The sequence below is a fragment of the Sesamum indicum genome, linkage group LG9, assembly GCF_000512975.1.
Source record: "Sesamum indicum cultivar Zhongzhi No. 13 linkage group LG9, S_indicum_v1.0, whole genome shotgun sequence".
NCBI classification, from domain to species: Eukaryota; Viridiplantae; Streptophyta; class Magnoliopsida; order Lamiales; family Pedaliaceae; genus Sesamum; species Sesamum indicum.
In genome coordinates this window covers 4,711,375-4,731,639 of record NC_026153.1, presented here as the reverse complement: position 1 = coordinate 4,731,639, position 20,265 = coordinate 4,711,375, and the positions used below count along the sequence as shown (strand labels likewise).

The 20,265-nt window shown below is 33.7% G+C and overlaps 5 protein-coding genes across 14 annotated transcripts in view; 4 read left to right on the top strand and 1 right to left on the bottom strand.

Annotated features, from left to right (window-relative positions):
• Positions 35-6,597, top strand: LOC105170641 (tropinone reductase homolog At5g06060). Of its 9 annotated transcripts, none has more exons than XR_002287740.1 (9): positions 35-378; positions 474-568; positions 784-976; positions 1,463-1,670; positions 3,001-3,217; positions 3,297-3,403; positions 4,205-4,394; positions 5,558-5,768; positions 5,845-6,597. XR_002287740.1 is itself a non-coding variant. In XM_011091493.2 (8 exons), the coding sequence occupies exons 2-7, from the start codon at positions 532-534 to the stop codon at positions 4,391-4,393; spliced, it is 951 nt and encodes a 316-aa protein (XP_011089795.1). In that variant the 5' UTR covers positions 35-378; positions 474-531; the 3' UTR covers position 4,394; positions 5,558-6,596. The 9 variants fall into 9 exon arrangements, 2 of the variants coding, with proteins under 2 accessions (XP_011089795.1, XP_020552205.1); XR_002287739.1 differs by having other exon boundaries at positions 35-244; positions 5,872-6,594; XR_002287738.1 differs by having other exon boundaries at positions 5,872-6,593.
• Positions 8,475-10,167, top strand: LOC105170856 (UDP-glucose iridoid glucosyltransferase-like). Its single transcript, XM_020696932.1, has 2 exons — positions 8,475-9,008; positions 9,088-10,167. Exons 1-2 carry the CDS (start codon positions 8,519-8,521, stop codon positions 9,972-9,974), a joined length of 1,377 nt encoding a protein of 458 aa, XP_020552591.1. The 5' UTR covers positions 8,475-8,518; the 3' UTR covers positions 9,975-10,167.
• LOC105170640 (copper transporter 6) lies at positions 10,673-11,442 on the top strand. The gene has a single exon (XM_011091492.2). It carries the CDS (start codon positions 10,885-10,887, stop codon positions 11,353-11,355), a length of 471 nt encoding a protein of 156 aa, XP_011089794.1. The 5' UTR covers positions 10,673-10,884; the 3' UTR covers positions 11,356-11,442.
• LOC105170639 (copper transporter 2-like) lies at positions 13,230-14,139 on the top strand. The gene has a single exon (XM_011091491.2). It carries the CDS (start codon positions 13,356-13,358, stop codon positions 13,830-13,832), a length of 477 nt encoding a protein of 158 aa, XP_011089793.1. The 5' UTR covers positions 13,230-13,355; the 3' UTR covers positions 13,833-14,139.
• The window catches only part of LOC105170638, a 5,064-nt gene continuing 2,598 nt past the window's right edge, over positions 17,800-20,265 (bottom strand). Inside the window, exons 4-5 of one of the 2 annotated variants that reach the window (XM_011091489.2) lie at positions 19,498-19,602; positions 17,800-18,488 (exon numbers count right to left, since the gene is read on the bottom strand). In XM_011091489.2, the coding sequence (XP_011089791.1) occupies positions 18,394-18,488; positions 19,498-19,602 (200 nt within the window). In that variant the 3' untranslated portion in view covers positions 17,800-18,393. Of the gene's footprint in view, positions 18,492-19,497; positions 19,603-20,265 lie in introns of both variants that reach the window. The other variant, XM_011091488.2, reaches the window with a different exon arrangement.

Sequence of the window (20,265 nt, the reverse complement as noted above, 5' to 3'; positions counted from 1 at the left end):
AAGGGATATTTCATTTACTTTCATTGTGGAAAAATCATAAAAAAAATCTGAGAATTCGTGAACCCCTCTCAAAGAATCTTCTAGTTTCCATAAAAACAGAAAAAGATTTCTTGACCCCTTTTCAAACATTCTTCTCCAAAAATTCTAAAATCAACAATTTGATTTCTAAATAATTACTCTTACTAGCACATTAGTGAAGAAATTCCATTGAAGGTGGTGTGGACTTGCATTGAAGGGAAGACGGGTGTGCCCCTATCATAAACGAAAAAATGAAATAGTTACTTTTCCTTGGAAAGAAGGGGCATCGCTTCCTATTGCTTGCTAGGAAATGGATCGTCATTTAAATCATCTTGTTCAGTTGGAGTGCATCAATGATTAGTAATCTAAATCTAGTTCAACAGATATTTGCTTTGAATGCATGAGATGTATGTCTTGATAGCAACTATATGATGGCAAATTTTTACTTTTGTTAGGGTTTGCATTTGAGGATAGATAGACAGATGTGTGGATCAGCTCAAGGTGGGATGGGTGATGATGACCCAAGTAGTCCATAAAGCCTCAACCCAAGGTTTCTAAGGAATGAATGATCCAGTAGGATACTATAGCCTAGGTGCAGATTAGGATGACACTCCAAAAAAAACCTACTTGGATTGCATGATGATGGTATAAATGAATTATAGCAAAACATAAGGAGAAACTTATAAGATAAATTTTGTTATTTGTAGTTTAATTTGAGCAATAAGAAATAACGCAGTGCCATTTGGCCCTTCTTTGACCCTACAGATTCTACAAGGAAAGGAAACATGTCTCAGGCCATATGCTCCGCCGCTGTGTCTCTCAACTTTAATTCCCCATTAACAGACGCCTCAATTGGCAGATTGCATCGCTTTAGGACAGCTGCCGCCGTCGCGAGTCCCTCCCGGTGGTCTCTTCATGGCTCCACCGCCCTCGTTACCGGCGGTACCAGAGGTATTGGGTATGCCTAGCTCTTACCCGCTCAACTCTTTTATACTTGGAATTACTTCACATTTGGTAATTGCGGGTGGAGCTGATATTTTGAATCTGGATTCTGTATGGTGTTTATGCGTCTGCTGTTTACTGCATTCTATACTACGCTGTTTATCCAATTAATACAACTTTCAACTTTTGCATTATTCCGATGTTTGGGCGATGTTTATTCTTCATAGTTGCAAGTGACTTTTATTGGTTTTCTCTGGTTGTATATTTGTCCATGGATGCTGTTTATTTTGTATGGCGCTATATTGTCACAATGGATTTAATGAGCATTGATTCTTGAAAGGTGCAATTTTGAATGTCACTTGTGCCTGCATATGTCTGGAAACGTTGCGGTTTCATCACTACTTAAACTTTTAAAGTTCATTGATTGTTAAAGAAAGACGGAGTTTGGATTGTTGATCTTCTCTTTTGTACTTCTCTTCCGGTTTTTTATTGCATTCTTTAGACATGCGATTGTGGAGGAGTTGGCTGGGCTTGGGGCTGCTGTGCACACGTGTGCCAGAAGCAAAGACGAGCTGGATAAATGCTTGAGGGGTTGGGAAGATGAGGGTTTTGGGATCACGGGTTCAGTGTGTGACGTGTCTTCTCAAGCAGACCGGGAGAAGTTACTGGATTCTGTTTCCTCTATATTCAATCAGAAGTTGAATATTCTTGTGAGTTTATCCATTTAGTTTACCTCATTTTGTGATCTTTCTCCAGCATTTTTGGCATAGAAAATCATTTCTTGGTGTGGAATGGAAAAATAGTAGCTTTTAGTTTTTTTTTACACTTTATCGTATTGCTTTGAGTTTAATCAATTTTGGGGTGAGTAGGGTCCTTTATATGTGTTTATCACAATAAATTCATACAAAAATCAAAATCATGACATAATGAAAAAGATAAATCAACAGGAGATTTATGGTTTCCTGTGATGCACCTCATGTACATAGGGCAAGATGATGAATTTACCAAAAAAGGGAGATTTTCGAAGTCTCCATTACTAAATCTTATTAAATATCCTGTAAAATTGAGAAGTCTCTCGCACACAATCCTTAGGAACTATCTATATATACAGGCACCAATGAGATCCTAAACTATAATAAGTGCTTGTACCTCTAGTGGTGTGAAATAAGTCCATTCTGTGTTGGAAACTGCGCAACATGTGAATCTAGTCATAAGTAAGGTGCGGACAAAGACATCTCTCCGATCTTAATGATAACATATCTTTCTGGATATTCTATGGTCCAATAACATATGTATATAAACACTCTTAAAAGGCGTTGGAGAAACATGCAAATGGTTTTGAACACGTGTACCTGCAGAGATCAATTGATTAATCCTGCTGCTGACTTTGGAAGCATTCTGCAGGCTATGAAGCACCAGTAATTCATGATCAGTAACCATTTTGTTCAACAACTTGACAGGCCAATTGAATAAGATAGACACCTAAAACATTCTTTTAGACAAATCTTATTTCTGCACCATCTTCACTAGATTTGGGTTGTACACATCTTATACTATTTCAAGCATTCATTGACCTAACAAAGTTCACAAACTTAGACATCATATGTTGAATGTATCTTTCAGTCTTCTTTCACACGGCCACTTCATCCTTCTTTTATCTTATTCTGAAGTTTAGCGTCAAAAGTTGCTGGCAGGGCTCTCATAAGAATTCCAAGTAAAACCAACTTTTGGGGCTCCATTTCGAGTCCCCTGTATCAGGTCCATTTCCATTAAGTTTCTAGGGGCACAATATTCTCAATCAACCTTGTCAGGTCCATATCTATATTATTGCTATTTCCCCTAGTGACCTTGTTTCAGACCCTAGTTCCATGTCGTATGCAGCTTTCATATTCAATTCTCCACTTTGTCTCCTATTTATAGTATGGGATTCTGGGCAGCGAGCTGTATGTCTACAGCAAGTTATTTCGTCTCAGCACTGTTTGCGTATTTACTGCATGATGAACTAAGAAATTAATCTTGTAGCGTACTTGCCTTCAGTAGATAAATAACGTTGGGACAAACATCCGAAAGCCTATGGTTGATTTTACATCTGAAGAAGTCTCAATGCTCATGGGAACAAATTTTGAATCTGCTTTTCACATGTGCCAACTTGCATATCCTCTCCTGAAAGCCTCTGGTGCAGGAAGTGTTGTGTTCACCTCATCAGTCTCTGGTTTTGTTTCGTTGAAGTATATGTCTGTCCATGGAGCATCTAAAGGTAATACGATAACTCGACCTTATTGCAGGAGCTATGCAATTAATTAGAATCTAATGATTACTTTATCATTTAATTCCAGGTGCAATCAATCAACTTACCAAAAATTTGGCATGTGAGTGGGCAAGAGATGGTATCAGGGTTAATGCTGTTGCACCTTGGTACATCAAAACCTCCATGGTGGAGCAAGTAGGTTTTTATTTTTCTTTTACTTTTGTTCTCCTTTTTGGGTTGCATAGCATATGAGCAGTGCACCATTGACGACCTTAAGACAAATGCCAATAGAAATTTTAGCACCATGAGGTTTAGGGGGATATATTATGTACACATTCTTTGATACAGTAGTCGTGATGCTTTTCTGGTCTTCTAACATAGAGAAGAGACTTTACAGAACTGTTGTTTTTCCTTTTTATCTTCCTTTGTGAGAGCAACTAGTTATATTCAATTATTTTCTGCAAGGTTTCATACCTTTATTTGCTTTTGGCTTCATATCTATCTAATAAACATGGCCATAAAAGCATTAACTTGAGTGTTTAGCATCTTTTAGTCCTGGTATGGATGTCAATATTGCTGAGGACTTTTTTCACTCGAATTTGGTGTGCACCAGATTTTCCAAGTTCTTGTCGAAATAGAGTTTCCCTTGATTCTCTTTTGTGATTCAGTGTCCAAATATTGATAATTTAACTGAAATCCAAAAAAGGTTACACCTTTGCAGTGGTTTCTTATCACAAATTTGTGCATATAGAACTGTCAATATATACCTTCTCGAAGAAGTTTATGTGACCACCTCCATATCCATTTTCACCACATAATATGATTTTGCATATTTGATTTATGCTGGTACGGAAACTGAATTTACATGATATAATAAAATGTATTAAAGATACATTGCATCTCAGAATGTGATCCAGAAAACAAATTTCAGCCACTTTTGTTCCTATGGAGATGTATCACTCTTGCAATATCTTTGTTCTCACTCTTCAATTTCAGGTGCTAAGCAACAAAAAATACTTGGAAGAAGTATATGATAGAACTCCAATGCGTCGTCTTGGTGATCCAACGGAAGTCTCGTCTATGGTGGCATTCCTTTGTCTACCTGCTTCATCCTTCATCACTGGCCAGATTGTCTGTGTTGATGGTGGGATGTCTGTGAACGGTTTTTATCCAAGCCAAAGTTAAGGTGATCTGAATACCTTATTCACATTGGTTTATTGATTTTCGGATTAATTCTGCTCGAAGATTCTGATGAGAAATGCATCTGGATTGTTGCTCTTTCTGCATCTTAAATCCGAATTTGTAGTTATTCTTTCTTTAATCCAAATTTATTCATCTCAGTTGTTCCGATGTTTTAAGATAAGACTTCGTTCTCTAAAATCTGACAATTACTCAACACGTTGATATCACAATAATATTTGAGGTGATATTTGATGGACACCTCACAAGCTGAAATGCTATCTCAAATCTTATTGCATCTTCTATTTTATACATACACGCGATGTGTACTTTATTTTTTTATACACGTGGTACGTATAAGTTAAATGAAATAAAAGATGTAATAGAATTTGATGTAAATTTTAATTTTAAACTTCTCACTTTATTTTCGTAAAGCTAATAAAATCAATACAAAAATACAAGGAAAACCAGTAGGCTTTTGCAGAATAATTTGGGCACACCCTTATGTTGATTGGATGTTATTGTTGACAAGATCAAGACTCGGTGCTTCGCTTTGGTTTAGTGACAGTGGTACATTCATTAATAACTCCACTGCTACAATTATAATTAACTCTTTATTTGTATCTATATTGATATGCTATTACAAAAGTATGAATAGGTTTCGTTCATTTTTTGATTTGATCGAAATATCCTTATGATTATGATCGTTTAGTGGTATTTATATTAATTGATATTATAACTACATAAAATTTAAGTTTAGTAATACATTGAACTAATAAAATATATTAATTGAAAACATTGTGTAGACAATGTTGTTAATAATCTTTCTAAAGTTCATCGAACTGTTTAAATATTATTTCTAGGATTTCTAAATTGCTATTGTAATTCCTCAGTGTTTTGTTGGTATATAAATTATTTTAAATTTCTCTTAAGAATGTATATATTTAATTTAAATCAATATATATATCTATATTACGTATGCACTATATTATATAAATGTGCATGACACACATATATATATATGTATATACCAGTGTAAAAATACGAATATTATAGAGTATCTTATATTTCTTATTTCTTATGTTTTTGTTCAAGACAAAAATATCCACATGAAAAGTCATGAAAACATTAAATACAGTATGCTATTAAGTAATATCTAGATTCTTGTAGGGCTGTGCGGGATATAGTTGTCGGAGCTCAAAGGAGGAGGGGCAGAGGCCAGCCGTGGAGAAGAACGGAGGGATGGATGCCAATATCGAGCCTGAACTGCCCTTGGCTGGTTGGGGTGCCCCCCGTCAGGACTTCGCTGGGCGCTTTCCTTTGAACACCTTGGGAGTTTAGGGAGGTGTTTATCAGCATCCGACATCCGAAAAATGGAGGGGTAAAACTTTAAACTCCCTCAGCCTCTTTGGCCCTCTCATTTGGAGCTTCACTATCTTTCTCGCTCCCTTCCTCAGAGCTATCACTATCCTCCTTTTCTGCAGACGTCCCATATCTCAACTGGTGGTGCGTCTGATAGTGCATAAGACTCTACCTTCCGGGCCTGCAAGTAGAGGATGCCGAGCCTTGACCCACAGCTCTCTCAAAGCCGCTACGGATGGATGCTCGTTGGCTACCAAGGAACCCTCTCCGATCACTCATTGATGACATCTCAATGTGCATAGTGGGCTGAGTCGGCCTAAGACTGGTATAGATCAGCCCGTAAAAGCTCGACTCAGGACCGACCCACAATTATTTATGGTCAGTCTGGAGCCTCTAAGTGGGCCCCAATTGGGTCTATTTTAAAATTCAGACCCAACCATGGATCGGCCTAGTTGAGGCTCGGACCAAGCCCAGACTAGGCCTGCATTAGGCCCAGATGTGCTTGTTTAGTTTTTTATGATATTGAGATTTTCTTATAAATAATTATGGATTGGATAATTCAGTCCGATCCACTGTACATCTTGAAATTGACATTTAAAAACCCCAAAAGAAAGTGAATACACAAAACCAAAAAGGGTGAGGGAAGACAAACTAAAAGAACAAATCCCTGAAAAATGGGAGAAGAGTAAAGAAAGGAAAGAGATGAGGACTTGATGAAACAACTGGAACTTGGGTTCCCCGGGGCTTAAAATAGAGAGAAAGAAAGCAAATGGCATGACAGGGCTGCAGGTAAAGCGGGTGGGTTCGATTGCGAGTAGGGACGGCCGCATCCTGGAGAAAGGAACCTACTACTACAAAATATCTATACTATTATAAAATAAAATTCTTTTATTATACCAATTTTTGCATATCTCAATTTATCTTTTAATTCATTTCTTCCACTTAAAAAAAAATAATTGGTCAAGATAGTAATTTTATTTTTTTTTATATAATTATATTTTTTCTCTTAACCCACTACTCTATGTTTCTTTCTAACATTTTTTTATTTTTTTTGCTCCCACAAACTTTTATATTTTTAAGAAATCTATAATTATATTTTTTTTTCCTCTCAACTTCTCCCTATTTTTTTACTCTCAAACTTTTCTATTTTCAATAAGTATGTCGGAATGCATAAATGGAGTATTCAAATGCGCTCGCCGCCTACTGTTGACAGCAATTGCTGAGATGACGTTTCAGCAAAGTGTCCATTATTTCCGTGAGAGGTTAGCGAGAAGTTCTGTAATATTGGACAACAACCAATTGTGGACGGATTTTGCACATAAGATGATGACATGTTGGCATCAAAATTCTGTTGAGCATACCGTCACCAAATACCATCAGCTCCAACAGTCCGCCTCGATTGTTACAAGACGTCACAGTGGACATGGAGTCGATACCCATGTTGTCAAAATTGTGAACCGAGAATGTTCTTCTGGCAAGTGGACTCAATTTGGTATTCCTTGCAGTCACGCTCAAAAGGTATGCGCTGCATACATGATTAATGCTGCATCAATGGTGAAGGATTATTACGATATAATGGCTTATAAGAATACATATTCTAAGTCATTTGAACCTCTGCATTCCGAAGATTATTGGGATGTACCGGGATTTGAGTTGGTCCACGATCCTACTATTCGCATATCTTCGCGCCCTGATCGAAATCAAACAACACGTATTCACAACGAGATGGATTGGACACAAACGCGTGCAAGACAACAAGCCCAACAAAAAAAAATTTTCAACACAATTAGATGTGCCGGTACCGAGTTGCCAAAAATAATTGTATATTTCATTGTATTTTTTACAATTGTACAAAAAAAATACACTATTATATTTGTACCCTTAATTGTAAAATTTTAAATTAATACAATTTTAACATTATAATTTTAAGAACTTTAATATGTTGTTAAAAATTAATTATATAAAATTTAATTAAATGAGTTAAAAAAAAACAAAATGGTCTATGTCGCGATATAGACACCAAGTCGTGATTAGAGATCGCAACTTGGCCAGATTTGTGTTATAATATTATTTTTAATGTCGAGTTGTGATTTTAAATCACGACTCGACATATTAATATTAATATATTTAAATTAATTATATTAATATAATTTATTTATTTTACTAATAAAATAATAAATAACTATAGATTTGGTTGAATATCCGACCTAATCTGACTACCTAAACATATGGTAAATATGTTCTTGGAAGTATACAGTATTTGAGATATTTGTGGTGGTAGTCTGACGATTTTGCTCTGTTGGATATTGAATTGGTATTGTGAACTCATAACTTAATAAGCATCCGCATTTGATATAGATTGAGTTCTTCCAACTTCATCTTGGGATAAAAACTCTTCTTGTGTAAAATCATTGTAATGATAAATAGTCATTTTCTATAAATGAGAACAAAACACTAACCACAGTTAAAAATCATAGCATATCTTTTGATTATAGTTAAAGTTATTATTTATTTAACCATATTCAAAATTTATGATAAATAATTCATAATCTATTTTTTATTTTTGACAGTGTCAGCAGCTCAAGTTTGGCGGTCGACCCACAAAGTATCACAATATATACTTCCAACCTATTAACACCTTGGTTTCTTCTCTTCCAAAGTTCATTTTCATTGTTTTCATCATTTAATTTATAAATTCTAAGCTTGAATCAGCATAAAAGTGAGACAGAAAAACACTAAGTTTCATATACTACAAGATCAGAAAGAGAAATGGAAACGTCAGGAGTAGAAAAACGGCGAGGAGTGGTGCTAGTTCCATGCCCTTTCCAGGGCCACATAACTCCAATGCTTCAGCTGGGCTGGATTCTTCACTCCAAGGGATTCTCTATACACATCGCCCACACCAAATTCAACTCCCCAAATCCTTCCAACTTGCCTCACTTCACTTTCTTGCCCTTATCAGATTACTTAGATGGTTGTGATACTTCTTTCCACAATCTACTGAATGTAATGTCAGTTATAAACACAAACTGTGAAGCCCCTTTTCAGGAATATATGATGAAGATGGTGGGTGAGGAAGAGGTTTGTGGGCAGCCGGTAGCATGTATCATCTATGATTCCATCATGCAGTTTGCCGAAGCGGTGGCTAATAGGCTGAAGCTTCCGAGTATTGTGCTTAGAACTACTACCGCTGCATATATGCACTCCCATAATGTCATGTTTCAACTTCTTGCAGAAAATTTAGTTCCCTTGCCTGCAGGTATGTTGTGACTTAGAAGGTGTTAGTTTGTCTAAACTTATTTAAAAGCTTAAAGACATTGAATCTTATTTTAAAGCAGAGTCTCAACTGGAGGCTGCAATTCCTCAAGTGTACCCTCTCAGATTCAAGGATCTACCTTTGCCAGCTACCATAGAAATCCCACAACCTGTACTAGATTTTCTGCACAGTTATATGGATATAAGATCGTCTTCGGCAGTCATCTGGAACACTATGGATCAGCTTGACCATTGGGCATTGCAGCAACTTCAGCAAGATTGGCCTGTCCCGTTCTTCTCGATTGGCCCTTTCCACAAAATGGCTCCAGCAATACCAACCAGCTTATTGGAGGAGGAGAGCGGCTGCTTGTCCTGGCTAGATAAACAAGCTCCCAATTCAGTAATATACGTAAGCTTAGGCAGCTTAGCGATAATAGACGAAAAGAAGCTGATTGAGATGGCAAGGGGGATTGCCAAAAGTGAACAGCCATTCTTATGGGCTGTCCGTCCTTCTTTACTCAATGGTTCAGACGCAATCAAATCCTTACCGGAAGATTTCATGAAAATCACTCAAGAACGAGGAATGGTGGTTCAGTGGACGCCTCAAAAGAAGGTTTTAGCTCATCCAGCAGTGGGAGGGTTCTTGACGCATTGTGGTTGGAACTCGACCTTAGAAAGCATGTGTGAGGGTGTTCCGTTAATATGCATGCCATGTTTTTCAGATCAGCTGGTGAATGCAAGGTACCTGACCTACGTGTGGAGAGTAGGCATGGAATTGGAGAATGCTGGTGAGAGAAGCATCCAGGAAGCCATTAGGACTCTGATGGTAAGCGAAGAAGGGGATGCAATAAGACAGAGAGCATTGCACATGAAACGGGAAATAGAGCGATCCATAAACGAAGGAGGTTCTTCGTACGACTCACTATACCGCTTGGTAGAGTTTATCACCTCATTGCCGGGGACAAAATAACAAATCTCCCATGTTGGCATTTAGATGATCCAGTTTCATAATGTACGAAAAATTCTTGATTTTATGGATCACCAATTACAAAATTATACTGGATCTCATGGCTTCTCATGTCGTATCTCCTGTTTTTATTTTATGATTTAGCAAATGAATCTTAATGTACATGTTCATTTGACAGAAATGACATATAATATAAGTTTAGTCCTATTACATTACAAGTAGTAATCACATTTTTTAATAGCTCAAATATTATCTTTTTTCCTTTCTATTGTGTGAAATTTTAAAATTTTTAGATTCGAATTAATAAAATGATTTATAATAACCTGACTCGTCCGATTTGCAATCTAACCCGTATATTTAGACCCATTTATACCCAACCAGCCCACTTACCACTCCCATCTCTCTCTATTGAAAGTCTACTGACCGAACTCAAACAACAAAACTAGAAACTGCAACAAAAAGTAAAAGGGTAAATTACGTCATCCCTCCCTAATGTTATATCTAAATACAAAAATCTCTCATCATTCTTAGGAACATTACAAGTACACTTTTAAAAAATACGTACAACAAGTACATGGAAGCAAATTTTTAATTAAAAATCCAACTTGAACAAATATCAGTTTAATTTACCCGATTTGATGCCATCTGCCACTCGGCGAGAATTTGTGAGTGCAGCAGTTAATGAAAAGAGAGCAGTGGCAGAGAGGACCCCTACACTGTTCTTCTATTCCCCGAACTTATTGTTTGCCGTACATAACAAACTCTAAATTTTAATTATTGTACTACACTCTATTTACTGCAATTGTACTGCCTACTCTCTTTCAATTTTGATCATCACAACCAACCTCTCAATATTCACCACAAACTTCTCTATCTACATCCCATCCACCGCCACGAGAGCACAGGACCGGAGATGGATGGCGGTGGCCACACGCATAGCCCTCCATCAAACGGCACGATGATGATGCACCGCCGTCACATGATGATGCACATGACCTTCTTCTGGGGCAAAAACGCTGAGATTCTATTCGACGGGTGGCCCGGCTACGGCCATCTGGGCATGTACCTTTTAGCCCTTGCGCTGGTCTTTTTCCTTGCCTTCATCGTTGAGTGGCTCTCCAACTGCACCATCCTCCGAGGATCATCCTCCTCCAGCCAGCGGTCCGCCGCGGCGGTGGGCATGCTGCAGACGCTCCTCTACGCCGTGAGGATTGGGTTGGCTTACCTTGTAATGCTTGCAATCATGTCGTTCAACGCCGGGGTGTTTCTAGTTGCCATTGCCGGACATAGTATCGGCTTTTTCTTGTTTGGAAGTAGGGCTTTTAACAAACAGGCGAGTGCTCCGGGGAAGACTTCCGATCTTCCACCCATGAATTGTTGTTGAGGATACATGAACAAATTTTGTTTTCCGTTAGTTGTAAGATTAATTTATGTTGTGCAATAAAATTGTGATGGAAACCTATTTTGTTCAGAGGTGTGGCAAAAATGCAATTGACCCCCATTCAAATGACAAATGACCAAAACCCCAAAAATCTCATCTCAAACCCAAACTTTTTGCTTGCATCACTTTAAATTACGAGATGTTTTGGATTCATTTTCTGAGTGTTTTATTATGTTTTATGGAGATAGATAGAGAAAAATAAAGATAAATAAGTGTGTTAGAGATAGTATGTATGTTTGGATTTGTTTTTAGAGATAATTTAAAATAAGTATTATATGTTTAATGTTGTGTTTTGGGAGACAAAAATTACTATTTATTGTCAAATCATTGTCATATCATGCCTTTTTATATATATTTATATATATGTATGTATTTGTGCTAAAACAGTTTAAAACACCTAAATAAGGTGTTTTTGAATGATGGCAAATATTGAGTATGTTTTAACTTGTTTTGAAAATAAGTTGGAAATGAAAACAAACATAGCGGTTGTATTGGCCAGAAGAATTATAATATTTAATAACAAAGAGTTTTATGGTAGTTTTTGCGAGGTAGTTAAAATATTTACTCATAACAAATATTTTTATCATGACTTTTAGCTGTAGCAAATAATTTTTTTATAAAAAAAATTAATTTTTTGTGTCAATCTTATTTAATCGTAGTTAATAATAATCACTGATCATAATTTTTAATCATAATCACTAATATTATAATTAATAATAATTTTTTTTCTAGTGCCGGAAGGCTGAAGTTATATATATATATATATATAAATGAGTTTATAGTTTGGACAGGAACAATGAGACACAAAAATATAAAATTCAGACCGCAAAAAGACAATTATAAGTGGCAACAACATTGTGTGTGTAAGAGATGTGAGAAGGTGAAGGTGCATGAGAAGCGCCGTGCTAGAAAGGCAGTTATTTAATATTTTATTAGTAAAAAAAAATATTATATTAATATAATTAATTTTAATATACTAATAATAATATGTCGAGTCGTGATTTAAAATCACAACTCGACATTAAAAGAAATTTTTTTTAATAAAATTGTCAAATCGTGATCACAAGTCACGACTTCGACATTTTCTTTTTTTTTTAATTTTGTTTAATTAAATTTTGTATAAATTAATTATATAAAATTAATTTTTAACAACATATTAAAGTCTAAAGAATTATAATATTAAAAAATATTATTATTTTAAATAATTTTTTTATTTATTAATTTAAATTTTTAAATAAAATAACATGATATCATAATGAGTCCAGATAAAAAGTTTAGTTTTGGGTTTGAATCTTTTTGTCAAATGAGAAAATTATGTAAAATTGCAGTATTTTATTTATATCTCATAAAACACTTTATGATATTCTATAAGTTTTTAAATATACATCTTGTAAAAATGATTTAAGAATATATTATAAGTTGCATAGTCACCAAATAAAAAAGTTAGAAGGTTGTAAATACTAACTTAAAATGGGGTATAGGTATAGGTATAGGTTTAGGTCAACTCAATTTTCGAAACATAATTAATATATGGTGCCTTACACAATGGCTTTCATTATCTAATACGAAAAACACTTTTCCTACAAACTAACCTATTAATTAATTAGTTAAAATAACACGTCACCATCCACTGCATTAGACTTTTTAATCCCTCTATTGTTTTTATGTGTTATATATACTTGGTTTAATATAGACATAAAAAATGTATATACTGATTAAAATAGAATATATGACGAGATTTGAAACAGAAAATTAGCTTGAAACGAAAATAGTCAAGAATGGAAAGGGATGCATATTATTAAGAAGGATTTGCGAAATTGTCAAAAGTGGAGTACAGTAGGTGTGGAAAGCAGTACAGCGACGCTGTCTTATATAATCACTACGTACTCACTGCATCTGCCTCTTAATTTCAGTGTCTTCAAAATCATAGTGTATGATCAAGCATGGAGAAGATGCCTGGAATGGCGCCGCCGCCGTCACCATCCCCGGCAGACGGCATGCAGCATCACACCACGACCTCGTCCTCTCATCATGCCATGATCATGCGCATGACATTTTTCTGGGGCAAGAACGCTGAAATTCTCTTCTCTGGGTGGCCCGGAACAAGCACAGGGATGTACGTTTTGGCCCTCATATTCGTCTTCCTGCTTTCGGTCATGGACGAGTGGCTCTCCCAGTGCGGAAGAATCGACGTCGAAGGTCGCGGCAAAGTTTCTGGTGGTTTGATTCGGACAGTGGTGCATGGAGTGAGGATTGGTGTGGGCTATCTTGTGATGCTAGCCGTCATGTCATTCAATGTGGGTGTGCTGATTGTTGCTGTGGCAGGACACGCTTTTGGGTTCTTTCTCTTTGGTACAAGAGTTTTCAAGAAATCTGGTACTGATTCGGACAAGGGTTTTTCTCTTCCCACCGGTTGCTGACAGGGGTGGGATTGTGCTTGCCCATGGATTTCAATCTCACTTCATCATCATCACAATCATCCATTCCCTAATTTATTATATATATGAATTGCCCTCGTTTAAAATTATAATTTTAAATTTATGTTGCAGTCTTTGCCACTGGAGCCCAACAATGGTATTAGATTTTAGGTTCATGGAAATGTGCATAATGTTTGGATTCATTTTTGGAGTGTTTTATTGTGTTTTATAGAGATAGAGAGAAAAAAAATAGATAAATAAGTATGTGTTAGAAATAATATATATGTTTGATTTGTTTTTAGAGATAACTTAAAATAAATATTGTACGTTTAATGTTGTGTTTTGAAAGACAAAATTACTATTCATTATCAAATCACTGTCAAATCATGTATTTTTTATATATATTTATGTATATATGTATGTATTATGCCAAAACAGTTAAAAACACTCAAATAAGGTATTTTTGTATGATAACAAACATTGAATATGTTTTAACTTATTTAAAAAATAACTTGAAAATGAAAACAAATATAATTATATTTTTAGAAATCTAGAATAAAATTAAATCGAAAATTAGGGTGCAGCAAGTGTGCCTAGGCAGCCTAGTGGCGCTCGCACAGGAAGGGCTCTTGAGCAGGTGATGGGCACGTGCACGCGCCAACAAGCAAGTGCGCTTGCGTGCACAGGCGCCAGGGACACGTGCAATCCCAACACGCAGGCTTCTACTTCTTGTTATTAGAAGAAAAGTTATTACTATCTATTAACTTATTATGATTTAAAAGAAATATAAAAATTTATATTATCCATAATGAACATTATTTTTTTTATAAATTTTAGTTATAATAAAATATTTTAGTCGCACTAACAAAAATTACAACGACATAACTTTGATCAATAATTATTTACTATAACTATTTATTTATATCCATAACAATTATGTATGATTAAATTATGGTTGGTAGGAGTGCAGAACTGCGCACCAGTGTGCAACAACTATAAGGCGTACTGTTTCTTGAAAATTCTGAATGTTGATGTTGTTGTAACGAGAAGCACATTGATTAGAATTATGAATTTTCAAAGCAAATATAACAGCAGCAGATTTGTTTATTGGAAATTCAATGTCTTTTAATTTGCTGCATTAAAGTGGTGAGGTTAAAGTCACGCCATTTCTCATTTGCAAACAGAAAAAACAACTTCAAACTCCTCTCTCGGCCTCTCTCTCAATATTTTAAAGATTTGAGCTTTGTTGAGTGTTTAATTAAGGTATTCTTCGGTATAGTGATAAAATCAAAATAACTGCAACCGTCTTATTTTGAGAGAAATTACGGTTGTACTTGGTGCATTATTGATACAAAACGTATATTTTCTTCAAGTCAAGCAGTGAATTGTGCGATTTGATTCAATTTACGATTCCTATTCGATTTTCTTGTCGTAAATAACGTTTCTAACTATGATATATTATTTGCTTTTGATTTCTAAATCCGATTGTTATATTTCAAAACATTATTTCATTACACGAAACTGAAATTTCTTCAACACATATTTTAAAGATTAAAAAATTGTGATTATTCTCCAAAAAAAAAAAAAGAACAGAAAAGAAAAAAGAAGCTTTCCCGACCAATTATGAGTTTATGAAGAAATGAAATAAGGGCACTGCACATCCTATATAATAAAGAGCTCAAACTTGTAGTCAGGAGTTGTGAGCTATCGGAGCTAGCATCTAAACTAGCCAGAACACCCGACTACAAGCCTATCTATAAGTAAGAGAGCTAAACGACCTGTCTATTCCAGAGGAAATAATAAATTAAAAACCAAAAAGAAAAAAATGATTTTAGAAACAAATATTAAATCATGAAATAAACAATTTATTTTTTATCTATTTTTTTAAAATTAGTTGTTGTTTTTGAATGAGCATGTCATAAATTTTATGAAGCAATTACATTTTTTGAGAAAATGATTTTTTTTTAAAAAAATTAAGTTTTTAATTACTTGAAAAATGTGTGAAAATTAATTGAAGAGGCAATTGGAAAATTCATTGGTCATTTTTAAGGTAACCCTAAAGTAGATATTTCAAAAAAGGTGAGGAGACAGCCAACAAGGCCCTGCCCAGAAGGCTGCAGCGCAGGCCACCGACAGACTATTGCCTACATACACCTAGCGACCATTTTGACAGTCTAATAGGTATTCACCACCATTATTGAATGAATACTCATTTTTTGATCTATTTGATACCAACATTCCAAACAACAATTATTTTAAGATTACTTTCTATTCGTTAATGCCGTCGTTTATTTCGACGATCGTATTAAATAAATGATAAAATTATTTATTATTACTATTTAATCAAAATTTCAAGGGTATAATGGTTAATTCACATCTTGGTGTCCTTCTCGGACTAAATTTTTATCATATCTCAATGTGATATTAATTATTCAGGTATAACAGTAATTAGTAAAAACTTTAGTTTTATATCAGACCTCCATACAACAAAATAAACGCTGTATTAACCTATACTAATTTTCTTATAAAGACTTATACATCAAAATAAAGGAAGCCTAAATTGATCCCAAATTGCAAAATGCTTTCCATATTATAAATGGATGGAATGAACATCGTGTGCTTGGATGAATGTGAATGGACATTGTATTATAATTATAATTTTGCGGTTTTTGCAATTGAAATGAGGCACGTGCTTCTCGTCTTTTCTTAGTTACTGATAATTCACGGCACATTCTACATGCGAGCATAATTATTTAATTTTATTTATATATTTTTAATTAGTATATGCGGAAGAATGAGTAAATATTATATTTATAAGAAAGTGATAGAAAAAACACAAATAAAGATATAATATAGGAATGAAAACAAACGGAAAAAAAACTATGAAAAGTTGGTATGGTGGACATGAGTCCATGTGTCTTCATTCTTGAATTTAACATGACTGTTTAACGTTGTTTCTTGGGTATACCATAGTAAGCATGAATCTCATATTTGGAATGGGTTCCAAACCTACAATCATTGTTAACAGCTTATAGTATATGATGCATGTATATATACGGACACCACCACACCAACACAATACGATACGAACACGGCGATACAAAAATTATAAAAATGATTAGGATATGATACGGTTATATATAATATATTTTTATTATATATATTCTCAGTTTTTCATAAAATTAGAATATGTAATATGAAAAATATTAAAATAAGCATATCTTACATCTACTTTAATTGAATGTGGCTTAAAGAATATACAGAATAAGTTTATTTTAAAATAAATAAGGCAATAAAACTTTTTTAATAATTTAAATTAGTTAAATTATCGTGAATCTCTCTCGAATTTTTTATAATTTCAACATAATATTTTTAATTTAAGAGGAGTGAATTAATTCTTTTTTTTATTAAGTCTAAAATTCATTTTTTATTAAAGATAGCCCAAATTTTTTTAAAAATTATAAAAAAAATTAAAACGTGTCCGAAATATATCGGACACTTCAATAAGCGTGTCCAACACCTTGTCCTTTTTTTTTTTAATTTTTGGAGACACCGATATCGTGTTCAACACATGTCCAAAACGTATCCTTATCCAACACTGTATTGAATAATTTTTCAAAGTATTAATACATTATAATTTATAACATTCAATGGTCCTCAATATCTAATAAATAAACATTAAAAAAAAATAATTGACAACTAAGGGCACAACCGTTCATTATACCCAAAAAGTTAACATCGGTAATATTAGATGACAAAAGTAAAGAATGTGCAGACTTTTGTGTTAACAGACTTCTATTTAACACAAATTAAGAAATCTTAAAATTACATTTATGTCAAAAGGGAATAATTATTTTCCATTTTTACTAAACTACAAAGGGGTTGTTGGCATTAAACCCTTTACTCACATTCCCTCTCTTCACCGACCATAATTGAATCTCCAATATTTTAATGCCTGAACAAGACAATATTCCTCCAATAACAACACTGATTTAAACTACGATTCATCCCAAAAGAAAACAAACCCTTGAAATTTATATATAAATATGAACCATGCAACTTGCACCACTTATACCCTTTATTCATCATCATCATCATCATCATCATCAAGGGCTTTCTTGGCCCCATTTTCATATAATCAATTTACAAAGAGAAAATGGGAGCCATGGAATCATTCGTTACAACCCTATTTATTATATATATATTTTTTGAAATTTTTACTCAAATTAAATTTGATCGAATCAAATCAATTATAAAGCAAGTGTAATACACTTGTCATGTGATTGGTTGTTTTTCATAAAGTGTACACAAATCATACAACAAATGTATTGTACTTGCCATATAGTTAATTCAGATTCGATTAAACTCGATTTGAGTTAATATTCTCTTACCTTTTTGGTGATTGGGACATATTATTATCTTAATTGCCTTCTTGTGTCCCATCTGGCTCTACATAAATGCTTCCATGTGTAGCTGCCGAAAGATGTACAGATTAGACAAACGACACATTATTAGTACGCAGCGGTAGCGGTAGACGGTAGGGCATGCGCGCGCTAGCTAGTAGCTAGTACGTCCATTCTTGCGGCAGTCGCATCTCGTCGCTATTTGCAGGGAGATCTGAATCTCCATTTGGTAGCACATCCTTTCTTGTGGATTCATCTGCTGCAATTCACGACAAAATTGAATTATGTTCTGTATTTTTCAATATTGATAACTATTAAAATGTCAGCATCGAGACTTTTTTCAAGTGGATGAGACAGAAACTCATACCCTGTGTTTTGGATTTGTGTTTTAAATATTTTATTTTGTGTTTTGAAAATAAAGAGAAAAAAATAAAGATAAGTAAGTGTGTGTAGAAAATAGATGATATATTTGGATTTGTATTTTGGAGTAATTTAAAATATTTTAAAATAAGTGGGTGTAGGTTTGATGTTGGGATTTGAGAGACAAAAATTACTATTCATTATCAAATCATATATTTTTATATATAAATATGTATATATATAAATATTTTATGCTTAATGTTGTATTTTTTAGAGACAAATTATTATTTATTGTCAAATTATGTCTGTTTTATATTATGTATATATATAAATATATAAAGAAAGTTGAAAAATAAAAAAATACACAAGTAAGGTGTAAAAATGTAAAAATAAATATTAAGTGTGTTTTATCTTGTTTCGAAAAATACGAAAACATGAATCCAAACACTGTCATTGCAACTTAATTTTATTGTTTCCATTTTCAGCTATTAATTAATTAGCTGCCCCGTTTATTTGTGCGATTAAATGTTTCATTTTAAAGTTTACTGAAACTTGTCTTATATTTTAATACATCACGTATATAGAATTTTTATTTAAAAATATGGCAAGTACTGCACATAGATGCCAAAACTCAGACGCCAATATATTTTTTACCCCAATATTTATTTAGATTAACAAAATGTTTAGTTTAAATTATATTAGATTTAATAATAATAATATAATCAGAACATTACACTTAATATATAATTATTATATAATATAAAAAAAAGTGAAGAATCACGTAACAAGTATTATTATTAGTGGGGTTGGATCAAACCTAATATCTAAGGCAGGAGGGAAGGAACTACAGTTTATGCGAAAGGGAAAGGATAAGGTGCTTTTGGAGTAGTGATTGGAAAACCTACCAGTACCAGTTGATGAGGGTGGGGCGCCGGAGGAATCTTGCACTCGATTGAAATGTAGTTCCAAAACTTGCAAAACTCTTGTGGGCATCAGAACCATTGAGCAACCTGATCATCATCAACATCCAAAATATTAATTATTAATGCATGTAAAATTAGTCAACATGGTAATAATGATGATGATGATGATATATATATATATATATATATATGGTTATTATATTATGAATAAATTTAATCAGATGATAATATATATTATGTTTAAGTCTATATATACACACTGTTTTCTTGAAATATTAAATAATTTTTGTTTAACAGTTGAATTGATCGAAAGAACGTTCAAACTGTAGAATTTGTACATGAGGGAACATGTTAAGATATTAAATATTATATAATAATTTTTTCTTTGACAACTTAAAATTTTAAATAAAGTGATTGTTTAACATGTATTAAATCATGCCAAATAAAAAATTTTGGGCTGGAATTTGGAACTTCATTGCCGCTTATTTATTAATGAAATATTTTACGTCCAAAATTTTACGTAAAGAAATGTATTAATATATTAAATACTTTTTTACCTAATAATTTAAATTTTAAATCAATATATATATATATATATATCCAACTAGGTCTTTTTATACTCTTCCACTTTTCTTTTTCCTTTAAATCATCAAAACCTAAGATTCAAATCATGACTAACCAACTAGGAGTGTGTGTGTGTGTGTCTCTTTCTCCGTCTCTCATAAGAGAAAAGTGATAGGGGACGCAGTA

Bases quoted from the DNA above. Each gene is read 5' to 3' on its own strand.
- LOC105170641 (XM_011091493.2), top strand. From the start codon at position 532: ATGATGACCCAAGTAGTCCATAAAGCCTCAACCCAAG. The intron at 569-783 runs GTTTCTAAGGAA...TTGACCCTACAG, and splicing joins CCATAAAGCCTCAACCCAAG to ATTCTACAAGGAAAGGAAAC. The intron at 3,218-3,296 runs GTAATACGATAA...ATTTAATTCCAG, and splicing joins TGTCCATGGAGCATCTAAAG to GTGCAATCAATCAACTTACC.
- LOC105170856 (XM_020696932.1), top strand. From the start codon at position 8,519: ATGGAAACGTCAGGAGTAGAAAAACGGCGAGGAGTGGTGCTAGTTCCA. The intron at 9,009-9,087 runs GTATGTTGTGAC...ATTTTAAAGCAG, and splicing joins TTTAGTTCCCTTGCCTGCAG to AGTCTCAACTGGAGGCTGCA.
- LOC105170640 (XM_011091492.2), top strand. From the start codon at position 10,885: ATGGATGGCGGTGGCCACACGCATAGCCCTCCATCAAACGGCACGATG.
- LOC105170639 (XM_011091491.2), top strand. From the start codon at position 13,356: ATGGAGAAGATGCCTGGAATGGCGCCGCCGCCGTCACCATCCCCGGCA.